The 25,623-nt window shown below is 45.3% G+C and overlaps 1 protein-coding gene across 1 annotated transcript; it reads right to left on the bottom strand.

Moving 5' to 3' along the window:
• Positions 1-231: 231 nt before the first annotated feature.
• On the bottom strand, positions 232-21,094 carry LOC133013443 (inactive tyrosine-protein kinase PRAG1). The gene is made up of 6 exons (XM_061080393.1): positions 20,849-21,094; positions 17,138-17,476; positions 15,302-17,046; positions 7,462-7,607; positions 5,249-6,018; positions 232-2,816 (listed from the first exon to the last, which is right to left on the bottom strand). Exons 2-6 carry the CDS (start codon positions 17,399-17,401, stop codon positions 1,653-1,655), a joined length of 4,089 nt encoding a protein of 1,362 aa, XP_060936376.1. The 5' UTR covers positions 17,402-17,476; positions 20,849-21,094; the 3' UTR covers positions 232-1,652.
• Positions 21,095-25,623: the final 4,529 nt, after the last annotated feature.

Raw genomic sequence — 25,623 nt, 5'->3', positions numbered from 1 at the left:
GTGTTCTGTTTTTTAAAGATTTCAATATATTTTTGTCCTCATTATCATATTTCCTTTCTACAATTAGATTCTCTCAAAGACATGACGCATTATATACGACTAGTGTATGTTAAAATGAATTTATACCCAACTATAGACGTTTATTATTAGGTAAAGCCGCTAATACCAATATAATATTCATAGCTCAATCATTAAAATAGGTGGATGCAAAGAAACAATCACAACGCTGCATTATACTGTGAGAAAATATATGCACAGTTTATTGATAGATGCAAATAAGCGAGGCACACACAAAAGAATTCAAATCACTAATAATGTATTAGTTGTGAGATCAGACCCTTTTTTTCTTTTCTCTCTTCAACATGAGAAATATCACACGATTCAAGTCACATCACTCTGGACGTAAAGGAAAAAATGTTTGTTTGAGATAAAAAAAAAAGCCTGTAACTTGAAGCTTTCTCTGCAGCCTGCACGGGACAAACAGCAGAAGAAGAAAAAACAACTACTCGATCATCCTCATAAGAAAATAAACACAGAAATTCCAGTGACGACTACAGGAAAACAAATTATATCATAAATATCTTTTTAACTGCTCATGTTCATGGCTGTTTTTCTTTTTAAGACCTGCTTTTGCCTGGGCTCGTTTTTTCTTCTCGTATCAACTACAAATAAACTGTACAACGTTGTCTCTCGAGCATTCTGTGAAAGGCCAGTTTCACCGAAAAAGACAATAACCATCGGCCGTATTTACAGGTGGCGTCCGATCTCACTGTAACATATACAAAGAACAAAAAGGCACTGTGACAAAATGTCAAAAACATTAAAATGTGTACAAAAAGTAAACGTGAGGAGGAAAACCGGGCGTCGTCCGTGCGGTGGAAGGAAAACGACTGACGTTGAGAATTATTTGTGTTGAGACAGTTTATCATTAATTTATGCTGAGTCCATTTGCTCCGCACAGCTGTCTAACAAGGCCTGAGGTAAAACACACACTGACGAACAGATCAGCCTTGATCACTCCAACTAATAAACGTGTATCCACGGAGGAACGGGCATTAATCTGTGGTGCAGCACTTACAGTCTGCTAGGGGCCTCAAATTTTTATTAGGATGTCGGGCAAATAAAAAGTGATTAGCTGCACACTGAGACCGGACGCAGCATAACTTTGAAAAGTCAGCTGACAGAGAATAGGGTTATGAATCTTTAGCCTGTGTCCAGGGGTGAAAATGCCTCAATCCATATTTAATAAATACAAAATACAGTGTCAAACATGAAACTTTGGTAAGTGTATTACAGGATTATGAAAACTGTCCACATTCTTCCTTTTCTATCGTTTTAATTGATCAGTGATTCTAGTCGGTAAGTGAGTGTTTTTGCTATTTCGTCCATTTCTCTGTGACCGTGCACCTCATTTCTTCGTCAGGTCGAGTCTGTGGCAGGATATCGTTTTGTTCAAAAGTTCCGAGTGGACGGCGAGTAAGAGACACGGCTCTCGTGCGTTTAGTAATAACACAAACTGGGCGGGTGGTTTTCACAGTATCTCCTCAGGATCCAACTTTCTGGATGCCGAGACGTTAACTTGATCATTGCCGGTCTTTCTCAAACCACTTATCTCCACGTACACACGCTTCTCTAGTCCTGAAAACGAGCGGCTACTTCAGTGAGTAGAGCAGTTCAGCGGTGTGGCAGAGAGACAGAGGGTGAGCCGAGGAGAAGTACTGACAGCACAGCCAGTCCTCCAGCTCCGCGTTCCTCTCGGGCTCCAGCGAGCGCTCGGCGAACTTCATCATCAGCAGCGCTCGCTTCACGTCCAGCCAGTTGAGGAGGCCCTCGTGTCGCGACCCGTCCACGAAGCCCCCCCCCTGCCCCTGTCTCTCCACCTGCTGCTCCATCAGGTCCTTCCTGGGGCCCCACAGCAGGCTCTGCAGGATGCGCTTGGCCTCCTGGATGTGGATTCGTTTGATGGGGTCGGGCTGGAGCAGCAGCTGGGCCAGCCTCTGGAGGCCGGCGGAGTAGAGGGAGACGGGGGGGATGGGGGGCAGCTCCTCGCAGCGGTAGTCTTGCTCCTTCAGCGCCGGGCTCACCTCGAACGGGTTGGGCTGGTGGAGGAGCTCGTAGATCAAGATGCCCGTCTGGAACTCGTCGAACTTCCGGTACTGGGCTGCGGAGACGATCTCGGGTGCCAGCCGGGCGTGGCTGCGTTTGGTGCGAGGGTCCACGTTGGTGGAGGCGGCGTCCTCGGAGGAGCGCCGCTTGGCCTTGGCGAAGTTGCTGATGAGGAGCCGGGGAAGGTGGCGCTGATTGTCTACACCACTGGGACCATTCATGCCGTTGCTGTTGTTGTTGTGGGTGTGCTGGGAGAACTGGGAGGGCCTGCGATGATGAGGCACCAGCAGCAGGTTTTCGAGGCAGAGGTCGCGGTGCGTGACCCCGTGCTCCTTCAGGTGCTCCAGGCCGTTGCAGAGCTGCAGGAGGAGGAAGCACACGCGGCGCTCGTAGACCTCCGGCTGAGTTTTGTGGAACGCCTGCCACTCGCGAGCGAAGTCAGCTGCCGTCTGCTGGGGGATCTCCGAGGTGATGACCACCACTCGCTCTCGGTCTTCCTGCTGGCCCGGCGCAGCTGTGGACGACTGAGGAGGCGACGGAGCCGGGGCGGTGCGCAGGGACACTTCCTCAGAGGGCAGCATGCTCTGGGGAACACAAGCGATGAAGTGTCCGCAGTCCTGCTGGAGGTTGAAGTGGGGAGGCATGGTCTGCTGCACCGACAGACAGTAGAGATGGCCCTGCTTGGCCTCCGCGGACGGACTCTTACAGATCTGTGGAGGTATACACACAGAGGGGAAGGAGGGAGGGCATGAGGGGAAGAAGAAAGAGAGAGAGGGGAGGAGGGAGAGAGGAATTCCACACAGAGAGAGACGGAAAGGGAGGGGAGCCAAGAAACACAAGAAAGAAATGCTTGTTAGTGAAGGTCCAAGGTCAGCACCAATTCAGTGCCTGCTTTACCTCGAGTGAAATCACTGTCTGAGATTCACTGAGGATTCAAAGTGAATTCTCCACTGAAAAGCCTTTTCTAACCCAACAGTCTGTTATTCTTTTGAAGCTGTGGGAAAACCCAAACTTTTAAGGATAAAATCCACCGTCAGAAATTCATCGTTCCCTCCATCCATCAGGTCATTGCTGTGTGTTCCTCTGTTAGCTCCAGCGATGGCATATACACACAAGGTTTATTTAATGTGTAAATTTGATTGCCAAAAATGCGAGTGTATTTTTGTATCTGATCTCGTATGTGTATACAATGAGGTGATAAAGGGGCCAATCAGCTTCGGCGGAGGTAAATGCTTCAGTATATTTACTGGACTAAAATCGACATGTTCACATCGATAACACGACAATAGATAAAGTTATACAAACACATTCTTTGTAACACTAATCAATGCAGGTTTCAGATATATTCAGGATGGCCTCATACTGCATTGTGTGTGTGTGTGTGTGTGTGTGTTGGCCTTGACTACAGGGGTTTGTCTGGATGGAAATCCTGCCTGGAATGTAAAGATTAATCAGGCCTAAAAGATATTAAGCAAGAGCGTGGGCACCCGGGCTGTGGCACGACCGACTCCGTACAAGCCGCTGCCGCTCTGCTCACCACTAATGACTTTGGGACAAAGGTCAGCGAGACTGAATCCACACCCTTCTTCTCTCGCTGGTTGTTTACACTGCATGCCGCGGAAGATTTGCGCTGCACTGGCACCGTCCCGTCTGCCGCGCAAGAACAAACAAGATCGCGGCCCGATTTTTTTAATCTCCTCCTCTTCTCTAGCCTCACACTGTCAAATCCCTGCTTAAAAAGACAGTTTACATCACCCGCTGTGCAAATCGCTCCTCTAAACATCAGGATGAACCACGAGTTGCTCTCTTGACAACAACCTCTGACTGAAGATTAAACTCGTGACACTGCAACCAACCACTGGCCCACAACAATCTTGTTTACAATCCTTTGCCTGTTTTGATCTGAACTCACTTTTCAGAATCCCGGCCACCCATGGAGGCATCATAGGGTTCAAAGATGAGCAGCTCCTGCAAATAACTTTTCGATCTAAAAGTAAATATTAAATCGTTAAAATTGAATGATGACGGCGCAAAACTATGGACGTGATTCAGTTTCTCCTGATCTTCAAAGTTATAATCCTTTAAGATTTTCATGTAGTCAAACCCTCTTTTTTAGGCTATTACACAATTACTTCTCTACACAATAGTTTTCACTGGGAGAGGCCGAGTTTGTCATCTCTGTCCGGGATTCAAAATGTCAACCTACGTGCACGTGATTCACAGGAAAAGGTGAATGTACTACCTCCAGTGATTCCTGCTCTTATCTCATTGATATTTCCTCACAATGTGTCAGAGCTGTGTTCAGTTAGAGCAAATCCAAACACAGCATTTCCTGCTGCTGCTTCACATTAAAAGCGTTTAACTGGGTGGTGGCTTTTTCTAGAGAAACAGTCCCAGGCAACAGAATTGGTCACTAAGGAGTAATTTGGTCACTAAGGAGTCGTTCATCAAAATACTGCTACAGAACAGGACGTGCATTTTTTTTGAAATTGTGGTCAGTTTTAAATATTTGTAATCATCAACTGTACTGTGTCATAAGGAAAACTTCTCATGGGGGGATAGAGAAGAGCTAATTATTGACCGAAATCTTAATTCAAACAAAATGAGTTTGTTTGGTTGCACAACAAATTGACAGTTACACGCAAAGCTGCTGTTACCACAAGTAACCCACAGGAAAGGCCAAATCCAACAGGACTAAAAAGGTAAAGAATTAAAACTTTAAGGAGTTCTGAAAGTGAGCACGGTTTCAACAAACTAAAACACAGCTGTTAGTCGAGCGAAACTCCTCTGCCAAGGCCCAACAGTTGCCCTAAGAAACCACTTTTAAATGAACCGAATCTGCATTTTTATTTGGATTTGCACCAAATTCCTAAACTTGTCTTTTTTCGTCAAGATCCATTTAGTATTCTCTGGGAAACAGGTGAAGAAAGACCCCCAAAAACAACAAAGATTCTTGATCTGCACCTTTGTCCCGATCAGTCCCATACTTTAATGGATTCTTTACTTGAAATCGGTTCAGTAGTTTTTACATAATCCTGCTCTCAAACAAACAGATGGGGGTGAAAACATAAACTCTTCTGCAGCAGTAATTAAGTTCACAATACGAACTTGCATTTATAACCTAGGGATAGGGATAGCTTACCTTCACAGCGTAGGAGCGGCTGGGGTCTGACGCACAGGCAGCAGAGAAGTACACAGCGTCTCCTGCGTTGCAGCTTGGCTTGTTGGACGTGAGTCTGAACAGTGACCAGTTGCTCTCCTCAAACCTCAGCGGGTTCCTCTGGGAGCGGGTGAAGTGATCCTCGCATTTCAGAGCCAAGCGCCGGAGAGACTCTGCATACAGGCCTCCCAGTTTGGAGTACACTCCCTCTCTGCTGTCGATGTTACTCAGCAGCGTCTGGAGCTGAAGGCTGGAGCCCAAATTTGCTGCCGGACCCTGTTCTGAGGGCGAGGAGAAGGGCACGCTGAGCTGAGGGGAAGAGGAGCAGGTGACGCTGCTTCGACAGTGGACGCCCAGGCGACCGTGACTCTTCAGTGACTCGTCCAGTGTCCGGGACTTCAGGGGTCGGCCTAGCGGGGCGTGACACCGCTCCAGAGACTCGTTGGAGGAGAAAACGGGCCGCGGGTCAACAGGGCTGGACGGTAGACTGGAGCGGGAGCTAATGTCAGCGGGGCGACATACATTGCTCTCTGAGCCAGTGAATGGGAGGCGCGGGTAGGCTCGGACAAAGGGCTTTCCGTTTGTGCTGTCTGGAGCCGACACGGTGCGGTTGACCATCTTCTTCTCCGGGAGCGGCGGTGGCAGGTTACTCAAGCTGCTGAGCGAGGGTGGGAGAGGAGACCCTGGAGCTGACGCTGCTGGACTTCTGGCAAATGGAGAGGAACAAGACCTCCGTGCAGCATCCCGAAAATCTAGTCAAAAAAGTAAAAAATAACTACAATTATTGCTCTGCAATTGTAGGCCTCCAACAGCCAGTGCAGATTCAGTCTTTATTTTTTTCCCCCCAAACTCAAATGAGCTCATTTGACCTTTGACAATATTTGAAGAAACAACCTAGCGGCAGACTTGAGATTTCCTGTTCAAGAAGCCAAAAGCATGTTTTGTGAGACCACAGTGACCTTTGACCAAACAAATCTGAATTCCACACACTCACAAACATCAGTCTTCTAAATACGCCAGATTATTTTCATCAAGATCCGTGAAATTGAGTTATAATCAAACCAACATACAAACAAACGGACATAACCACTTTGGTGGAGGTAAGTCTATCAGCACGTCTGTGAACCGATTATCGAAAGTGGAAGTACAATGTCCGGTTAACAAGGGGAACAATGCTTGTGTACTTAAAATGTTTTAGAGGAAGAAAATACTGAACAAGACCAAATCCATATTTTATAACTCAGCTTTTCTATTGGTTGCCTTTGTGGATTCACACCATATATTCAGTTTCCACGTAGGTTTATTTCCCGTATCTGAACAGAGCACACACACCTCCATTTCCCTCTGTGATCTCACCTGTCATCAGATTTATTTACAACATCCCCTCTGTCTCTGCCTGCTGCTTAACCCTCGTACAGACACATACCTTGTTTCCTCCAAATAGTTGTAAATTTCCACAATCCAGAGTTCAAGCTGACACCCAAAACATCTTCCATCCAATTATCATCCATTTGTTAATTAAAGACTTAGAGTTGAAAACTTGACGCTACACTAGAGGAGACAGATACTGAGATAATTGTGCGATGCGGTCTTCAATAACTGCTTTCACAGAAGGGGGAAGAACTGTAAAGAAGAAAAAAAAAGTACTCCGTAGGATGTAGCCAAGCCCTTTTTCCCTCGTTATCATACTCCATAATTATCTCTTCAAACAACACGGCCCAGGAAGCTACAGCAATTACAAGCGCCTCTGCATCAAGGAGGGTTTAAAGCTGATACGTGGAGGAGGACAATAATTTCTAATTATGGACATATGCCAGTCATTCTGACTCGTGTCTCAGGTTCGACGACGGGCAGAAATCCACACCGGGTCAGGACAATCTGTACGTGGGCACTACCAGGGAGAGAAAGAGAGGAGATAAGCTGCAATAAACCCCTGCGGCACCATTTCTGTTTTTAGTGCTGCTCAGTTTCACTCCGGACAAAGTACACCTTCAAAATAAAACATGATGAAACAGCGTCTGAACAGCATGACGCCTGACATCCGTGTTTTGCCTAGCGACTCACCCAAATAGACCTGCAGACATCAGATAGTGTCCTAGATTCCCAATTTGTACAAAGACGATTCAAACCTTAGACTCCCTGTGCAAGTTGTTATCGGAACAAAGGGACAGAACATGAGTGGGATTGGCACTTACCAGTGTCAGCAGTCAGATTGTCAGTGGAGGCTGTGGGCAGGCTGGCACTGCCCAGTCCCCATGGTGATGAAGCAGTGCTCTCTGCTGACCCTTGTTGGCTGCAGCGGTCCAGCTCCATGTTGCTGCCACTCATCTTACTTGACACTCTGTAAAAAGACACACACGGGGTCAGTGACTATGATACACGCAAAATGCAATCAAGCTAAAGTCTGTGTGTATTTATTCTGCGTTGCCGTCTGTTTGTGTGTGTGCGTGCGTCAGTAGTTTGTTGTCGCCATATAATCTTTTTTTCTGCATCATCTATTCACAAATGTGGAACCACTCCACTTCCTCTTGACGTTTTCTTATCGGCGCCACTATGTGTCACTTGTATGTGCGAGAAACAGCACAGTGTACTGTTAGGATTAGTCTCACTTCCTTATTAGAGAGGACACACTTCTCGATTCAGTGTTGACTTTAACCTGCAATATCACGAGCCTAACAGATTTGCTTAATTCGGATATTGACTGTTTTCTGAAACAGTAAACTGCATCATGTACTGGTCTTAAAGTGAGAGAATGTCACTTTTGCCAACCAGTATCCTCAAGTGACAATTACAGGATAATGGCACTTTGGATTTGCCTACATTTCCCAAGATTCCCTGGAGTCTAAAGCCTTGAAGACACACGGTGCATTCACATGCTCCTCAGAGGGTCCTGCGTTTCTAGTCTCGATCAGCACTCACAGTACAGTTTTACACTCATTCACACAGTGCATCTCTGTGCAGCACTCACACACATCACTCACACACTAGCTGCACAGCCGTCAGGGGCAATTTGGAGTTCAGGGTCTTGCCCAAGGACTCTTTGGCGCACAAAATTTAGGACCTAGAGGTCGAACCAGTGACCCTCTGATTAGTGGACGACTCGCTCCACTTCCTGAGTCACAGCTGCTGAGATGTGAACTTTGTGTGTGCTTTGACGTTGGATTGCAGGAAAATATGGACGTTGTAACAACACCTCCTTCCTTGATTTACATAGATCAAAGAAATAGATAAATAGTTCAAGACGAATACACACTCATCATCAAAACATCTGTATGGGTTAAATATGTGTTGTTAGATGCTTGTGAGAGATGGATCCGCAGTTTGCAAGCAACAAAATCAGAAGCTACTGTTTAGAGCTGATTGTAAAATCACGTTTATTGATTTATAAGCAATGACGTCAGCAACTCGGGAACCAAAATATTTGTCGGCTTTTTCAGTTGTTGTTCCAACTTCAGATGACGTTCACGTGGATTTTCCCAACTTGTGATTCCCATTACTCCCACATCACATGAACGATGCAGAGTGAGGATAACTTCAGGAAATATTTCTCTATAATGAGATACAGTATGCTTCACTTTTGTGATGATTGAAAACTTGCAACAGTTTGCTATAGGTACCATAAGCCACTCTTAGCCTTGGCGACATTGAAATCAGCAACGGTGTTTTTTACTTCTAGAAATTCAAATTTTCATCTATAAGATGATAATTATGTTATTTCTTCTGTCAAACGTTCCATATTGTCGCTTTAATCCAACCACAATTTCCTTTCCTTCACTGTTCAGAAGCTTTAGTCCTCTTTTCAGTTCGCCTGCATGTCCACCACAATGTCCACTTCTACCCCTGCAAACTGTGCATGAGGAGACTATCGAACCAAGGTGACCAATTAGGCTGAGCGACAGCCATTCACTTGTCTCATTATACCAGCTAATGGCTCAGGGAAACAAGGTCTCGTCCCTTCATCTCCCTTTCCTCTCCTCCATCACAAAATGACTCCGCCAACCATTTATCTGCCGGCCCCTGACTTCAATTCCCCCCATAAATCAGCAGAACAAACAGACGAGCAGGAGAAAGGAGAGAGGGAGAGAGGGAGAGAGGAGCGCAGGAGGGACACAAAGGGTAAGGACGTTCCCTGTGGACACTAAAGCTAAAGGATCTGCTTTCGTTTTACTGACAAAAGCGGCATGATGAAAGGCGGTGGAAATGCTGAGGAAGTGGAGGAATGGTGCTGGGGTAGCGGGAGACTATGAGTCTATGAACATGAATGCACCTGTGCACGTCTCACTCCAGATCTCCGACATCTGTGTCCAAAACATGAGATTTTCCGTGATGAAGGAGCGTCACTGCTTGTGTCCTGTGGGAGGACGTGCTCTGCTTCAGGGCATTTGAAAAAAATCAACCTTCTCTCTGATTAGGACTGCATGTACAAATATAGACGCCCTTCAGAGCCTTTAGTAAAACATTCATTTTTTATCATCAATCCATCTGACAATATCTCTCTCGAATAATTGATTAATTATTTGGTCTATAAATGTACAAAGATAAATTGTGAAAATGTCCATCACATTTTCCTTGAGCCTGAGGTGACATGTTGAAATTACTTGTTTAAATGATCTGCCCATCGATTAGCTGATTGATTCACTACCTGTGACAGGAATACGATCACTAGTTATCTACAACTTGATAGACAGTCTTAAAAAAAATGAGTTTAGCTCCTAATAGTCACTAGAGCTGCACTCAATAGAGGGCAAACATCAGCCAAAGCAGGACATTCCCCTTAAATTCAACCAAGCTGCCGCAAATTTCACACACACATATCAGTCCTTTGAATATTTTTCATCAAGATGCATGAATTGTTTGCTGGGAAAACACCCTCGCAATCTAAAGAAAAAAATGTCATCCCCGATTCGCTCCCTGATCCGCACCAAAATGTAATGGTTAATTAATCACATCCCTTCATTCACGGAAATCCGATCAGTTGTTTTTGTGTAATCTTGCTCACAAACAAACCAACAAACAAACGGTCAGGGGTGAAAACATAATTTTGTTGGCGGAGGTTAAAAATAACTTTATCCATCCATCATTTAAACCCTGTGTTAAGATCAGCAGGCTATAGCCTAAACATCCATTCATAAACATCTTGATTGGCCGTTTCCACAGAATAGATTAAATGTTGTCCGTCATTAAAACAAAGTCGACATGAGAAATCCCAGCCCCGTCAGATGACGTTTGTATTCTGCAATCAGCCCGGCAACAACAGTGACCCAGATTTAGAATGTAAACAGTCATGCTACAGTAAGTAACGCACAGGGATCCGCTGACGCGTGGGCTATTCTGACCGTGTGTGTGTGTAATAATAAAGCTGTGTGACAGGAGCCGGGGCAGTTTTTTAAAAACGGGATCAGACTGGGGTTACAGATGACTAGATACAGATCGCAGGGTGCCGCTGTAAAACGAGACACAAACTGTTGTTGTGGAGCAGGTTTGTTACTTCTTGACTCTTATTTAGAGCCGTCTCCATGGTGAATACAGGGTCTGTTAACCCCCCGCCTCACACACTGGAGCTGCTTTCAGACGTGCACTTGCATTTTCCTGAAATATTCTGAAGGGGTTGTAAGTGAGAACGCAAACATCCTAGTCACTTGCTTGGGACAGTTTCTGTCACTTTTTCCTGACAGTCCACCAGTAAGTTTCTTACACGTCATCAACTCCCTGCCTCCTCCGCACTCTACCCAGACACCTGAAGGTTGCACACATTTTTCTGTTTTCATCCCCCAGACAATTCCTGCTGCATATGCTAAAAAAGGCAATCTCTGGAAAATGTCTCAGCCCAATTTGTGCCTCAGAAAAGAACGGCTTTACAAACAAGCATTTGCTTTCTGGGGCTGTATTATGTTGAGACAGGTCAGAATCAAAGCTGCTTACACAGCATTAAGGGCCATGAAATCCAACACCGACCTGATCCCACCCAACACACTAACAAGTCAGTTTTGTTACACTGGGGTGGAGTTGCACCGGAGAGCGGGCTGACTCAGATTTTACTCCGTCACAGCCAGGAGGCGGTTTCATGAGCACCGGTACCATGTAATGCAATCCTCTGCAACAGATATGCAACTCACACAACCTCTGTTCACCTTTAAAATATCACGTTTTTGCTGAGTCAGAGAGAAACTGATGTAAATGTATACAAAGACTCACTGAGGTGATATTTCTTCCAGGGCTGTTAATATTATATTACATTGTACTGTACATGTTATCCGAGCCGGGAAGAAAGGCGTCCATTGTTTCTTTCCCAGAATTGAAGGATAGTTGCAATGGTTGTATAGCTCCATAAACCAAAGATCCATTAATGTTTGACACCGATTCTTTTTATCTCTCGCAACCTGCTGCAGGCTTGTTATCTTCTTCTCTGTCTGCTGCCCCCTTCTCTGAGTTATTGCAACCCATTGCTTCTCTCCCTTAATCTATTCCAGCACCATAATTTGAGTTTGGGATAAACTAAATGAAAAGATGGATAACCTAAGATAACTTAGGCACCAAAGGATTAGAAACGTGGAAGAGCAAAAACTGAGTGGAAATATACAGCTAGTAACAACCTGACCACATGCTGTTTGTCGCTGCAGCATTCTAAAGGCACATCTGGGTGCTGGCTGGTAGAGAGGTGAGGCCTCTTCTTACCTATGAAGCCGGTGTAGTTAAATACGATCCCTCTGCGACACACTCAAACTTTGACCCCGCTTTCCTGTGTGAGCAAGACTATCACCATTTTCCTTTGCAAGTACAATGACTGATGTCTCCTTGATCTTTAGTGATGTTAAGAAAAGAAGTTGCTGTTCGGTGCCTACCTCATGCTGGAGAGGCAGAGGGTCCTTGTCGAGCTGGCCGGCAGCAGACTTCCCCCTGGATCAGACCGGTTGCTCTCTAAAGCCTCGCCATGTGTAGTAACACAACCCTGGTTGTTCACGAGTCATATGTGTATTTAAAGTCTGTCTCAGCAGGAAAAGCAACAGCGCCAATGAGATGCGCACAAATTAAAGCACCCACATCTAGCATGTAGCGTTCATTCAATCGTTGACCCGGCAGGTCACCTCAGAGCAACCTCAGGTCGGTCAGATGGCAGCGAGATGCTGTCGGCTCTGCTGCCGAGAGGGAACCAGTGGAGGGAGGGGCCAAGTGTCTTGGAACAGTAGTTTAGAGATAACAAGAGGGAGAACAAGGCACTTCACGCCCGAGCCACAATCAATGGAATCAAATCCACATGACTGATCTATAAATTCTACTTCTACTGGTGGCAGCCGCTTGCCAGACTGGGACAGTTTGGAAGTTGCCAGGGGCAACAATCTGTTCGCTAAAGCTCCTCCCATTGGCAACCTTCACTGACCAATTGACACGCCTTCCCTGTTAAGGAGGACTCACTCACACATTCATGCATGTCACAGACACACAACACAAACACACATGTCTCTTAGACTACATTCACACTAATCCATTTTCAATCGAATAGAGGTTTTAAGACAAAAACGATCTTTGTGCAGACGAGCGTCTTAGCTTTGTGTCACAAAGAATCTCTGTCCGTGGCACATGACCATTCTTGTACCCTGGTCATGTGCATGCTGAAGTAAACAGGAAGTCGATTTTCTGTGCTTCAGTATGTTGCGTAGTTGCAGAGATTTCTTTGTCGCACTGTTATTAAAACTAAGCATCAGCTTAAAAACCATTTAGGAAACAAATATGCACATTTGCATCAGCGCTTCCAAAAGTCTCTAAGGTCTAGAAAACTCCAGGCTAGCGTGGATACCAAACGTGAACGTAACAAAAGTGATGTGGTTCACAACAATAAAATATGAATGTGGATGTAGCCCTGGGTCGACCCGTCACATGATTGGTATGTTGACCTGTTAAAAAGGAATAAGAGAGGAACATTTTATGTGATCAAAGTCTGTGGGAGGCCAACCATCTGTGGCTTCTAAATGATTCAGCACATTTAAACATGCTGCCTCACGGGGTGCACGTACACGTTTGCATGTGTTTTCCCTTTCGTCCCACACAAAAGCCTTTTTTTAACCCTCAATAAATCTTCTTTTGAAGTTTTGGTTTCTATGCAGATGATATTTAGATTCCGTTTCCTTGCAGCACTCCAGTAAATGTCTGGTGCCCAGGGACACTTGTTGATATGAAACAAACTAAACCCCCTGATAAAGTTAGAACACCAGAGAGCCACAACTGTCGCCCACTGGCTCCAGGCGTGTTCCCACATGTGTCTCAACAAGGTGTATTTTTATCAGCGCAGAATGTCGGCAATGTCATAACAGGAGAGACGGCTCCTTACTAGAATTACCACAAACATAACGGCCAGTGAAACATGATCAGTGTAATCTGTGTTTTTGATAGTAAAAAACGCTCCCACTCCGCTTTTGCTGACTCCAGCAGCTCCAGACATCTGCTTCTCTTGAGGAAGTCACAATTGTGTATTACACCTCATCACCCCCCCGTCCCGGACAAAGCAAAGTATATTCTGAGGAGATCATTTGATGCAACACAAGGCCTCGTCTCTCTTTCTACTTTGAGTAGCTGACGCAGACAAAGTGCATATTCTTAGCCTCCTGCAGACTCAGGTTAAAGCATGTGTGCAAATGCTGTTGCTAATAAACATCTATGTAGACTAGAAGCCTTGTGGAGAGTAAGCCATGCTCATAAGGTCTTATATAAAAATTAAAATCTATTATTCAGCAGATTCCGTAAGTGATGGAATTAATTACTAAGCACAAAAGGTAACAGGACACGTGTATTCCAACAGTCATGTGCGACAGAGCAAATGTGAAAACTCTTTTGGCCAAAGATTCATCTGAACACCTGCTAATGACAGATTTGTCCCAGTGTGACAATATGAATGGAACAAGGCCTGTTTTTCTCTGTGTGTCGTGCTGCAGCCAAAACAAATTTACAGTAGCGTGACACAGAAGGGGACTATTTAACAGACCCATTTTTCCTGTTAATTAGAATCGAAGAAGTCACATTAGGAGCATGAATAGAACAAGGCGTGCATTGAGCAGAACGCCGGAGCAGTTTGAATGATCACAAGGCGCGAGAATGGAGGCTGATTCAAGGCTGAATAATGATGCTATGAAAGGAGAAGGCACATTGAGAGTCACACAAATGCCTGCAGTGAGATGTGAGTACATGCACCATCACTGGGAAAACTGGATTATTTTACATAAGAAGTACCAGAATTGTATTATAAATATGAATGTATATGTATATTTATATATATAGTCGCTAGAGAGAGCAAATTCATTTATGCTTTTAAACTAAGTGCATCTTGTAAGTGCTAAATTATGTAATATAATGAAACCACAGTGTCATGGCTGAATTATTGTCCCATCAATTTATGCAAGACATAGGTAGAAAACCTGATGACTTGCACGCAAATACTGTTGCGTAATGGGTTGAAGTTCAGGTTTGATAAATGCATAGCATTCATCTCACAGCAAGTGCCTGGTGTGTAATTAAACCTCTATTACCGCTACTCTTTCTTTTACAAAGCTTCCTTATGGCAAACAATATTTAAGACCAACTCTTCCTCAAAATGACTGAAGCATTTTCTGCTCTACCTTTATCCAGCACAGACGGCGTGATGAGGAAATTACATATAAACACAAGATGTTTAAGTAAAACAGCATTTAGGATTTACTTAAACATTTCACAGGAAGAAGCTTAATACCACTGATATATGATTATTAATCACGAGTCCTTTATCTATATAAATTGATTGTGTTCACAGCTTCATTAAAGAGCAGTTTTGTGTCTATTGATCCGATTATACAGCTTAAAAACTTGAGCTCTGCTAACTTTCAATTGACATTTGGTCAATACCTCTGACCTCTTACAACCTTATTAATCGGAAAAAAAACAAAAATCATGGAAATAGACAATTATTTGACTATTTAATGGCAACGTAGTCTCATCCAGATACAGGCGTCACATTCTATCCTAATTGGGCGTTTAAAGGCTAAACCAAAAGTTCTTTGTTATTCTTACCTGTGCAGTTTCTTCGGTGGGGGAGGAGGTGGATTGGCCTCATTATTGGCAATTTCCTTCCCGGGGGCCAGCAGCTCATCAGAGCTGCCATGCAACGGTTGCTTGGCTGGCATGCTCCCGTTATGCTTGCCCTCCTCCTCTGCATCGATGCCTCCAGCCTTCCTCTGACAGGCACCATTGTTGGGGGGAGTTGGGGGGGCCGTGCTTGGCTCTGTCATCGGAGGGGGGCTGCTGTGGGCCTTCCAGTCCCTGGCTTCCTTCCAGACAGCGGCACCATTGACCAGGTCTGTCACCCGAGAGGTTGTAACCGAATTGCTGGCCAGCTTCTTCTTCTCACCCTCTTTCCGCTCTCTCTCCTCATCCTCCTCTTCTTCCTTAATGCAGCAGTTCCAGCCAGAATTGTGGTGGTGCGGCTTGGGCCAGCGTTCGGATGCAGCGCTGTGGTGCTCTGTATGAACCTTGAAGTGTCCCTCTCTAGCAGAGACGAGGAAAAGCATGGGAAGCTCAGGGAGAGGGACGGGAGATGAGATGGACGACGAGAGGCTGGAGGTGCCTAGTCGTGGGAGTTCAGGGAAGGGGACAGGAGAGGACATGGAGGATGAGAGGCTAGAGGTGCCCAGTTTGGGGGAGCGGTTGGTTCTCTTTGGCGGAATTGGTGGACTAGACTGAGGCTTGGGATGGAGAGTGGGGCTGAGGCTGGCTTCTGTGACCAGAGATGGCGCACTGTGGCTGGGACTGGGCCAGCGGAAGGCTGGGCTGCTGGGGTCTTTACGTGCTGTGGGGCTAAAGTGGCACTGGGTGCTGACGGCTGAATCTGGGCTGCTCAGGTAAAAAGTCCTGTTGTTCTCCTCGGTGTGAGCGGCCATTACAGTGATGGTGGCCCGTTGGCTCTCTCCTGAAAGCTCAGGCTCAGAGCAGGACAGTTTCTTACTTTGATTTGGGGACTCGGATTGTGATTGCAGCCCATTTTCTTGCGGCCTGCGCTTTTTCTTGGTGCTCTCTGCATAAATGGGTTCTGAGTCCGACTGATCATTGGCAGAGTTGGGCGGTGATTGTGGGCTACTCACGGCTGGTGGACTTTGGGGGCTCCCTGGCCTGACATGTCTTCCTCCCGACCCCTCTGCCCCAGGAAGTGAGTCTGTACTACTGCGATAAGAACACGATGAGTCCGATAGGCTGGTCTGTTTTGACAGGATGGGAACAGAGTGGAGGGTTGAAGGGGGGCTGTATCTTGGGGTGTCCACGCTTAAAGTCAAGTTTGGGAAAGTGGTACAAGTGCTGGCAGTCTTAGTGGTAACAGGAGTAGTACTCCCACTGATTGTACCATTGCTGTAAACTGTGGTAGGACTGGTAGGGACAAAGCCCACTGGCGAACGGATCTCCACAGACCCCTGACGGGCGTCCCTTGTAGTCACAGTACTTGCGTTGTAAGTGCTCGTGGTTCTAATACCAGACGGAATACTCTGCTGCTTTCGGTTTTCTCCATTGGTATTTTTCTTTAAACTCTGAGAACCTCTTCCCTCTTCCTGAGTCACAAAGATATTGCCGATAATCATGGAGTCTTTCGGGAGGATATTGGGGGACAAGGGAGAAAAAGTAAAGGAGTTGTTGTAGTCCATCTTGGTTTCAGGACTCTGAACTGCATCTCTATGGGCCTTGTTGCAGCCATTACTATCGATATAAAGAGAAGACAGGTCAAAGAGCTTCTTCAATCCCAAACGCTCAACTGGGCTCTTTGTGTTCTCCTGTCACACATAAACATGAGCACACATTAAAAACAGAGATATACCCAGGCATGATAAACACTATGGTTTGATACAGTAAAGAGACATTTACCTGCTCTATGTTCATGTTGACATCAGTTGACTCGTTGGTGTCAAGGCTCATCATAGTGGGTTTGACAGCGATGGTTGGCTTGCTGTAGGGTGAGAGCGTCGTTACTCCAGTTTCTTCATCGCCTCCCAGGCTGCTCTTCAAACAGGCGACCGGCGCGCTGCCACCCAGGCCGCCGACAGTCTTGTGCGCACTAAGTGGGTGGAAGCAGTTCTTACAAGAGCCGGGTTTCCACACGTGTTCTGCAAAGTCGCTGCACGCTGACATCTTTGGTTTACTAAATCCGGTTGTGTCAGAAGTGGGTGTGGAAGGATCTGTCAGACGGGGGATGAACTCTCATGGCTGGGTTGCAGAGGGTGGAACGACACCAGGCGTTGAACAAACAGCAGTATGCAAAAGAGAGAGGAGAGAAGAATGAGGTACAGTGTTAAGAGAATTAATCTCCTTAAGTCGGTGTAATTGCTTTTTTTTCCAAAGGATGTCTCATAATCCTCCTATGATTTGTCCAAAGAATCTACCCCATCATTTCTTCTTCCACACTTTACAAATAACATTACTATTTTTTATTTTCCAAGCATCAAACTGTTTTACGGTCTTTTATGTTTACCTCAGGCTGAATCAAACCAATACACCAGATCTGTATCATGTCTGACACCTTATCTTCTATCAACCTAACCTTATTAAGATGGTTCGCTTTAATTCATACTAAACACAGTCTGCACTGTCACTGTTTATTTAGTCATTAGAGGCTGCTGACTGTTTAGCACCACAACAATCCCTGGCCTAATGTTGCAATAGCTTTGTTCTACGGTAAGATTTGTGATTTTTAATTTGTGATTTTTCTGTGTTATATTTTATATTTTTTTCTAATCTGTTATGTTAATAAACCATCCTAATGTGTACTTGAAATAGTTAAGGCAGTGATGACAGAGTCCCAGCTGACAAGTGTCTCCAAGCTCATAGAAAACCTCCGCTAGGATTTAAGTGTCGTCTGAGGGTGTAACTTAAGAAGAGCCGCTGTGTGCTGTGCTACTTGTTCCCATGGCCTCCTAAATTAGAGGGTATGTGGTTTCTGTTCAACTAAAGGGTCTGTCGGTGTGAGCCCGGTGACATAAAAGCCCTCCAGAGTCTTCTGCAGCCCCCGACTCACTGGAGGAAGACAGAGGAGCCTCAAGCATCCTGGAGGTCGGAATGCCAGGAATGTCTTAAGTCTCACCAGGGTGAATCTCACACCCACTACAACCTCCCTTCCCCCTTACACACACACACACACGCACACACACTCCACATGTGTGTCCTCGCTCTCTCACAAACAAACTGTCCCTCACACACACACCTCCTTCCTCTGCCTCTTTGTGTCCTGTTTAACTGGACTGATGGTGAGAAGATCAACAACATTTCAGAGGGATCATTTGTTTCCTTGCATCTGGGTGTCCCTCTTTATGTTCTTAACACAGCTTTAATTGCCTCTCAACAAGGTGCTACAATGAGATGCAGCAACATTAGCTCCCTATCTACACTCATTATCTCGCAGAAAACCAGAGGAGACAGGTGGGAAAAAACTCCCCAAAGACAATTAAGATGGGTCTACGTATGCAGCCATAATATTCCTATCACATTAGGGATTCATACAATATGATAAAATACAAGATGCTTTCACAAAGAATTTCTAAATCTTACATTTGTTTATTGAATACCAGAACAATAGATAAGGAATCCTTGAGACCTGGTAATTCATGGCTCGACTAGAAACAACCTTGCCATCCACTAATCCTATAGGAATGAAGAGGTTTCCTGCTGGTGAAGATAATGCATGTTTACATATTTCTTTGTTCTGTCTGACTCAGTTTGTGCAGGAAAGCACCCTCAGTTTAACTGTTTGTTTAACCGTTCCTGCGACAACAGAGGAAGCTGAGCCTTGCCTCACATCTCAAGGCATCGTGCATGAGTCATATGAAGTGCTGACTGATGGGAGATCACGCAGATCATTCGGCTACTGGGCCGACTGCCTAAGAGAGCAAACTGACTGGCAGTCAAGGACGTGTCTAGGGGGGATTCTGATGATCATGCAACAACAAAGCACCCACAGAGAGAGAGAGAGCTCTGCTGTGGTGAGTTTATTAAGTTACTGCACACATAGTTTAGTCCTTGAACTGGGACAGTTTAGTCTCTGATGTTCCACAGAGGCTGATTTGAGATGTCCTCCGATTTGTTCTCCGTCTGTCTCTCTTCTCCAGACAAGACTCCGAAGCTGTCCCTCAGTTTGGGTTATTCTAGCTGTTGTTGACGTGTTCAGCCCTGCTTGTTTGAACAGAGATAGACCCTGCTGTCTACATTCCCCACGCCTCCTCAAGCTCAAGGTCCAGTATTTCTAACTTCCTCTCGTAAATACACACACACAAGCAGCAAAAGTGCAGCGATATTGAAAAGAACATATTCAAGCCCCTTCAAAATAAAACCCAGATGAAAAATACCTCATGAGCTTGTTAAAAGTCAGAGGGCGAGGAAAATAAGATGAGAGGGAGCAGAAGTTGACGGTGGACATTTTTCGGATTCGAAATTTGATGGTCACCTAATGAAGAGTGAATTTCAAAGTCACGTGTTCCAATCACATCTGCTCAGCCACTAGATGTCTCAAAAACCTGTCCAGATTGGCCGGGGGATTAAAAATCCACTATCCTAATCTGAAGGACTCTAATCATGAGGCAATTGAGTCTGGAGACTCTAGGGACTTGCCTGGAGCTGCCTGCAGTCAGGAGGCAATGGTATAGACTGGATGGCAACAGATTACATGGCCCGCAGACGTGGTGACCAAGAGGGATAATGAAGTTTAAGGTCCGAGGGCTTATCGACACTGGACAGCTGTCAAAACTGCACTTTGTCTGAATCTTTCTGCAGGAGTGAGCGCCCAGCACCAGCAGACACATGTGACCCACCACCACCACCCCAAACCAGCACCCATGCTACAAGTGGCACAGCTTGGATGAAGCACAGGTCAACTTGTGGTTTATACTTCAGGCTGCTGTAACATTACTGCTATGATTAGTAGTATTAACTATTATTACCACCACATTAGCTGCGTCCATGCCAAAAGAAAGACCACATTGATTTAATTGAATGTCCATGGAGGAAAATACTTAGTGAAAATAATGAGACGGAACTATAGTCCATCCACATCACGCTCTGATAACCAGGTCACACACACACACCGACACACACACACACACACACACACACACACCGACACACACGCACGCTGAATACAAATTCTCTTTACGAGCAACATTTGTCACGCTTGCCTCACTCACACAGCCCATTCATTCAGGGGGTGCTCAACCTGTTTCTGTTCAGTCGAAATTTTCCGCCAAAATAAACGATACCATCAACCTTGTGACATTTTGATACCACATATCAAAACTTTCACCTAAAGAAATTAAATATTTAGATAAAACAACGCCCCCCCAAAATATTCCAGCCTGAGACTTTTATTTATCTATTAGATATTTGATAACTGGATATTTGACTAAAGCAGAAAATAATTTGTGGACAAACTGGCAACGTTGTTATTTTTATCACACGACTCATAAATAAAACATGTTAAATGTAAGAACTTGACTCTACCTGAACCATTAACACATGTGTATATCTACATGGAAAAGAAGGAAAACACCAGTGTCACCAATACTGAAGAAGGTTATGTGAGTAACCGCTTACCTGCTCGGACCTTGTCTTCCCTGGCAACACGAACCGGTCCCCTCCACACAAAAAGACTAAATAAATAAATAAATAGACAGCACAACTGTACAGTAGCTGGTGTTACTGCAGAGTCCCGCAGGCAAAACGTATAAATCCGCCTGTCTTCCACCTACAGCGGCAGGTGAATGAGCCAGGAGACCGCTGCGGCTGCTGCTTCTGCTGCGGGGATCCTTTCTCCTCCTGCCGGGCAACACACTGCTGCTGCCACTGCCTCCTCCGGAGCTTCCTCCTGCTGCTGCTGCTGTACTGTGTGTGTGTGTGTGTGTGTGCAGAGGTGGAGCTGAGGAGTCCTGCCTCTGCTGCAGAGCAAGCGTGCAGGGGAGAGAGCACTCGAGGAGGTGGGAGGAGCTCCTCGCCAGCCATGCAGTCTGCTGGCCACTGGCCCAAATTCACACATTTTCATTAAGGCCCTTTTTAAAGATGTGTTTTTCGTAAAAAAAAAAAAAAAATAAAAAAAGCAAACACCACCCAGCTTGCAGCATGCACAGAATCCCTCCTGGTCTATTTTGATGCAAATTGTTAAAGGATTAGTTCACCCAAAAATGGAAATTCACTCATTATCTACTGACCACTTTGGCCATGGAGTGTTTGGACTGTTTTGGAGTTTCAGGAGTAAACAGCATTGCAGCCGAATTCCTTACAATTGAAGTAAGTGGCGACAGATTCGTCAATCGTAAAAGCTGTTTACCCCTGAAACTCCAAAAGTGTTTGGTGGACTTAAAAATGTCGCGCACACACACTGCACATAATCCCTCCTGGTCGTTTTGAAGGTTGCATCTTGAGAAAGGACCGGGGCTGTTCAGGTTTATTCTGCAAAGCAATCCGTCTTACTCATGAGCGATCGTGCATGTACACCAAATTCCCTGATGGGTATTTTCCTTTAGCTGCCACCGGCCGCCCTCCCTGGGCTTTACCGCCCGGTCTGCTCCTGCTCCTGTTCATCACTGGGTTTGACAGAGTGATAGGAAAACACTGCCGCTGCCCCTCTGAGCCAGGCCGGACCCCCTGCTGCTTTCCATTACAGGCAGCAAAAGGAGAGGCAGAGCTCACCGGAGTGACAAACACAGCCGCTGTGGTAACCTCCTAACCAAGCATGTCCTCTCTTATCTTTAGTTGGGAGAAGAAGAAAAAAACTCTCAAACAAGATATTATCTGTTGACTTTTTTTACTTATTTAAAGAGCTGCCTAGACAGTAGCCACCTTCAGATTCTGCTCTTTTCGCATGGTTCCTCTTGGGTTTAGTCAAATGGCCTCAAAGAGATGGAGAAAAACATCTCAAATCAGATTTCCCTCAACTTCGCCATCCCACTGGCCCGGTCTATTTCCTGCAAAAGAGACGTTCTTTAATATGAATCAATCGGAAACACAACCCAACCTGCCAGTTTCCTGAGCCTTGTCCGAGGATTTATGTCCCTGAGACAATCAGCATAAGTGGCACAGCAGAGTCCGGATCCTGGAAAAGTGATATCTTTTACAAGACCACCTGTTGAAGTTGGAGAGCGTCGCAATCCTCTCAAGAAAATTAAGAGTTTGTTGCATTGAATCTATTTTTGGCAGCACGGAGCGTGTAATAATTCTGCTAATGGGGAAAAACAAATGGCTTCTGCTTTGCAGAAAAATATGGAGGAGAAGCGACACACGTTCTGCTGTGGATGGATACAAATTGCAAATTAAGATGATTATCTTACTTTGAATTCTCGCTGCAAGCCACGTCTGTTTGTGTGTGTTTGTGCCAACAACCTCCTTGTTGACTGTGCGTGGCGTCAGTCTGCAAACTCTCAGGAAGAGCTCTCATACACCCAAGATTCTCGGGAGGTTGAGATTCCAGTGCAAAGATGTTGTGAGAAAATCCAAATTAGAGGAGCACGGCAGATTGGATGGAATCATACGCACTATTGCAGTATTTCCCACATCTACTCTTCAGTTGAAATTACACAGGGAGGGAAAACACAGGATGAGTTGGCATCAAAAAGTGAAAAGTGTGGGAAAATGTGATTCCTTTTAGCTTTCTTCTTGTTTCCATGCTATATCCATCAAACCACATTATATGAATATAAATGATGATTTATAAATAAAATATATCATGAGTCTGCATATATTACATGCAACACACTTCTTGCTTGATGTGGCACGCGGCTGAATTTGTCTGTGCACAATCACGTATCCCATGAAATATTTGGAGTTGCTCATCTTTTATAGCGTTTCCTTAAATAATGAAGGGAATCAGAGCCACCTCCTGTGCGACTGGTTGTGCACACTGATGAATTAGCAGTTTGTTGTTGTCATGATGCAGGCTGCTGAGTTTGTGTGTGTGTGTGTGTGTGTGTGTGTGTGTGTGTGTGTGTGTGTGTGTGTGTGTGTGTGTGTGTGATAGACTGGCTCTCTGCACACTGCAACATGAGGATGCTGTTGGAAAAGAGCCAATCATAAACTGCTCAGGTTCTGGCCCCAGATACAGCGACAGGATGTTGAAATATGAGCGGCGCCCTGACAGCTCTTCATCATGTTTGTCGTTAGCATCTCTCTCCATGCTCCTGCACCATGATCACTATATGACGTACAGAAATCTCTCTAAACCTGAACAAAAATGGGACGATCATCTCAAATGAAATTTAATGAGAAGAGAGTTTCAATGCAATGAAGCAAGAAAGAGTTCTTAAATGACTGAATGCATTACTGAGGCCTTTACTGAGACATATCAGAGAGCTACCGAAACTCCCTACGGGGAAGTTACGTTTATTTTTTTCTATAATTCAGTTAGAAGAGTGGCCTGACTTCTCAAAGTTTGTATTGGACATAAAAGTGTCCGTGAGATTGATGCCATTGTTGTCTTGTGCTCCCCTCTGAAACAGAGAGCAGCCAAAAACTGCACATATAATCTTTTAAAACTCCTCTCTTTCATTTGCACTTTCTCTTGGCAGCATTATTTACATCCTGGTTTCCAACTACTGACTCCAGCTCCTGCAGCTTCTCCACATGTTCAACAGGCTTCCTCTATTGTTTTATCTTTTTTAATTATTTATTGTCCTGGGCGCGGTGGTTAACGCTGTTGCCTCAGATCAAGAGGGTTCACAGTCCGAATCCAAGCTTAGCCGGGATATGCCTGTTCTCTTTGTGGCTGCGTCAGGTTGCTACAGGTACTAAGGCTTCCTCCCACAGTCCAAAGACATGCAGATTTGGGTTAGGTGAGTGGGAGTGTGAACGGTTGTTTGTCTTGCAAGTTGGACCTGTGAGACACTGGCGATCTGTCCAGGATGTCCACTGCCTCTTGCCCATTGTCAGCTGGGATTGTCTCCAGCTCCCCCTTTGACCCTCAGGATAAGGGATGTAGATGATGGATGGACAGATGGATGGTTGTCCTGGCCTAGCAGTTAAATAGTTGTAACTGTTCCGTTCATACGTCCTTTAAAATGTCATTTTCACAAAATAGTTCATCTCAGACTTAATGCTTGCACCCATCATTGACGTGCTCTGCAGAGATGGTCTTAAAGGAACACAGGCCATTTGGAGGGTTCATGGGAGGTCACTCCACATTGGTCACAGCCTCTACCACTTCCCTCTCGTTCACCCCTTGATCCTGGTCTGTCGACCTCATGGCCTTGTGGCTTGATTAGTCACGTACCAGATCACTGGCAGCAGCTGGAAAGTTCCTGGAAGATGCAACTTGTTTCACTTCTCCAGAGAAGGACCAAAATGTGGTTTGAGGGACTCTTTCTAACAGTTTGCAGAGAACAGTGGGGGAAGAAAAGCTGAACCTGTAACAATGGCGGCAGACTATGTTTAGTTAAGCTCCTGCTGTGGACAAGAGCTACAGCTGTGACTGTTACACAAAAAAAAACATGAGTCATGATACCATTATAACGACCGATCCGCTTCATTTAATGACATCCTGGTGTGTATTTATTGAGATGTGTTCTACTTCCATGCACGTTAGTCTTCCAGTGGTGGGAAGTGATCTTTTTTAACCAAGTCATTTTAGACACAAACTCAGGGCTTTGCCTCTAACATGAGAAGAACGAAGCAGGAGATTGTCCGGGTCAGACACGCTCACAACAACAGAAGTCACATTTTTCTTTCCAGCACATTGACACCAGTGTTGACCCTTATTGTCAAAAATTCTCGTTATCATTTTAATTTGACATCTCTATCGATGTCTTCTGCACATACGGAAGCTCTTTTTCCATTTGCTTTTCTTTTAGATTTTCTCAGTTTCACAGTTTATAAACATCACCAGCATGCTCACCCGCTCGCTATGAAGTTTTCAGACACTGATAGACATTTTCCGGACATTTAACCAGGGGGCTGGCAGGAAAAGCTCTTGAAATCATACAGGCCCTTCAGAATCTGTACGAATGAACACAGGTGCCATATCTCTGAGAGCGGCTGTTATTGCTGTTAATGTGAAGCCTCAATTTCACACCAAAGGGAGAAGTTCGTAGCTTTTTGCCCTCTCTCGCTGTTTGATAGGGCTAATTGACGAACCAGGTATTGAGCTGCTCAGGTTTCTGTCCGTTTTTGTGTGTGTGTTTGTGTGTGTGTGTTTGTGTGTGTGTTTGTGTGTGTCACTTCCCATTACCACAGGAGGCCCCATAAAAGATATCCTGTCACGACACCAAAAGGTCTTTGTTTGCATTTGGCCTGCATGCTGAGAATACTCTTTAGTTGGTCACTGGAGACATTAGGGGAGACTTGGAACTCAATGCTTCTCTCTGATTCTCCTACACCAAAAAAAA

The sequence above is a fragment of the Limanda limanda genome, chromosome 1 (assembly GCF_963576545.1).
Source record: "Limanda limanda chromosome 1, fLimLim1.1, whole genome shotgun sequence".
Taxonomy (NCBI): Eukaryota; Metazoa; Chordata; class Actinopteri; order Pleuronectiformes; family Pleuronectidae; genus Limanda; species Limanda limanda.
The sequence above is the reverse complement of the archived record's forward strand: the minus strand, read 5'-3'. Positions and strand labels throughout refer to the sequence as shown.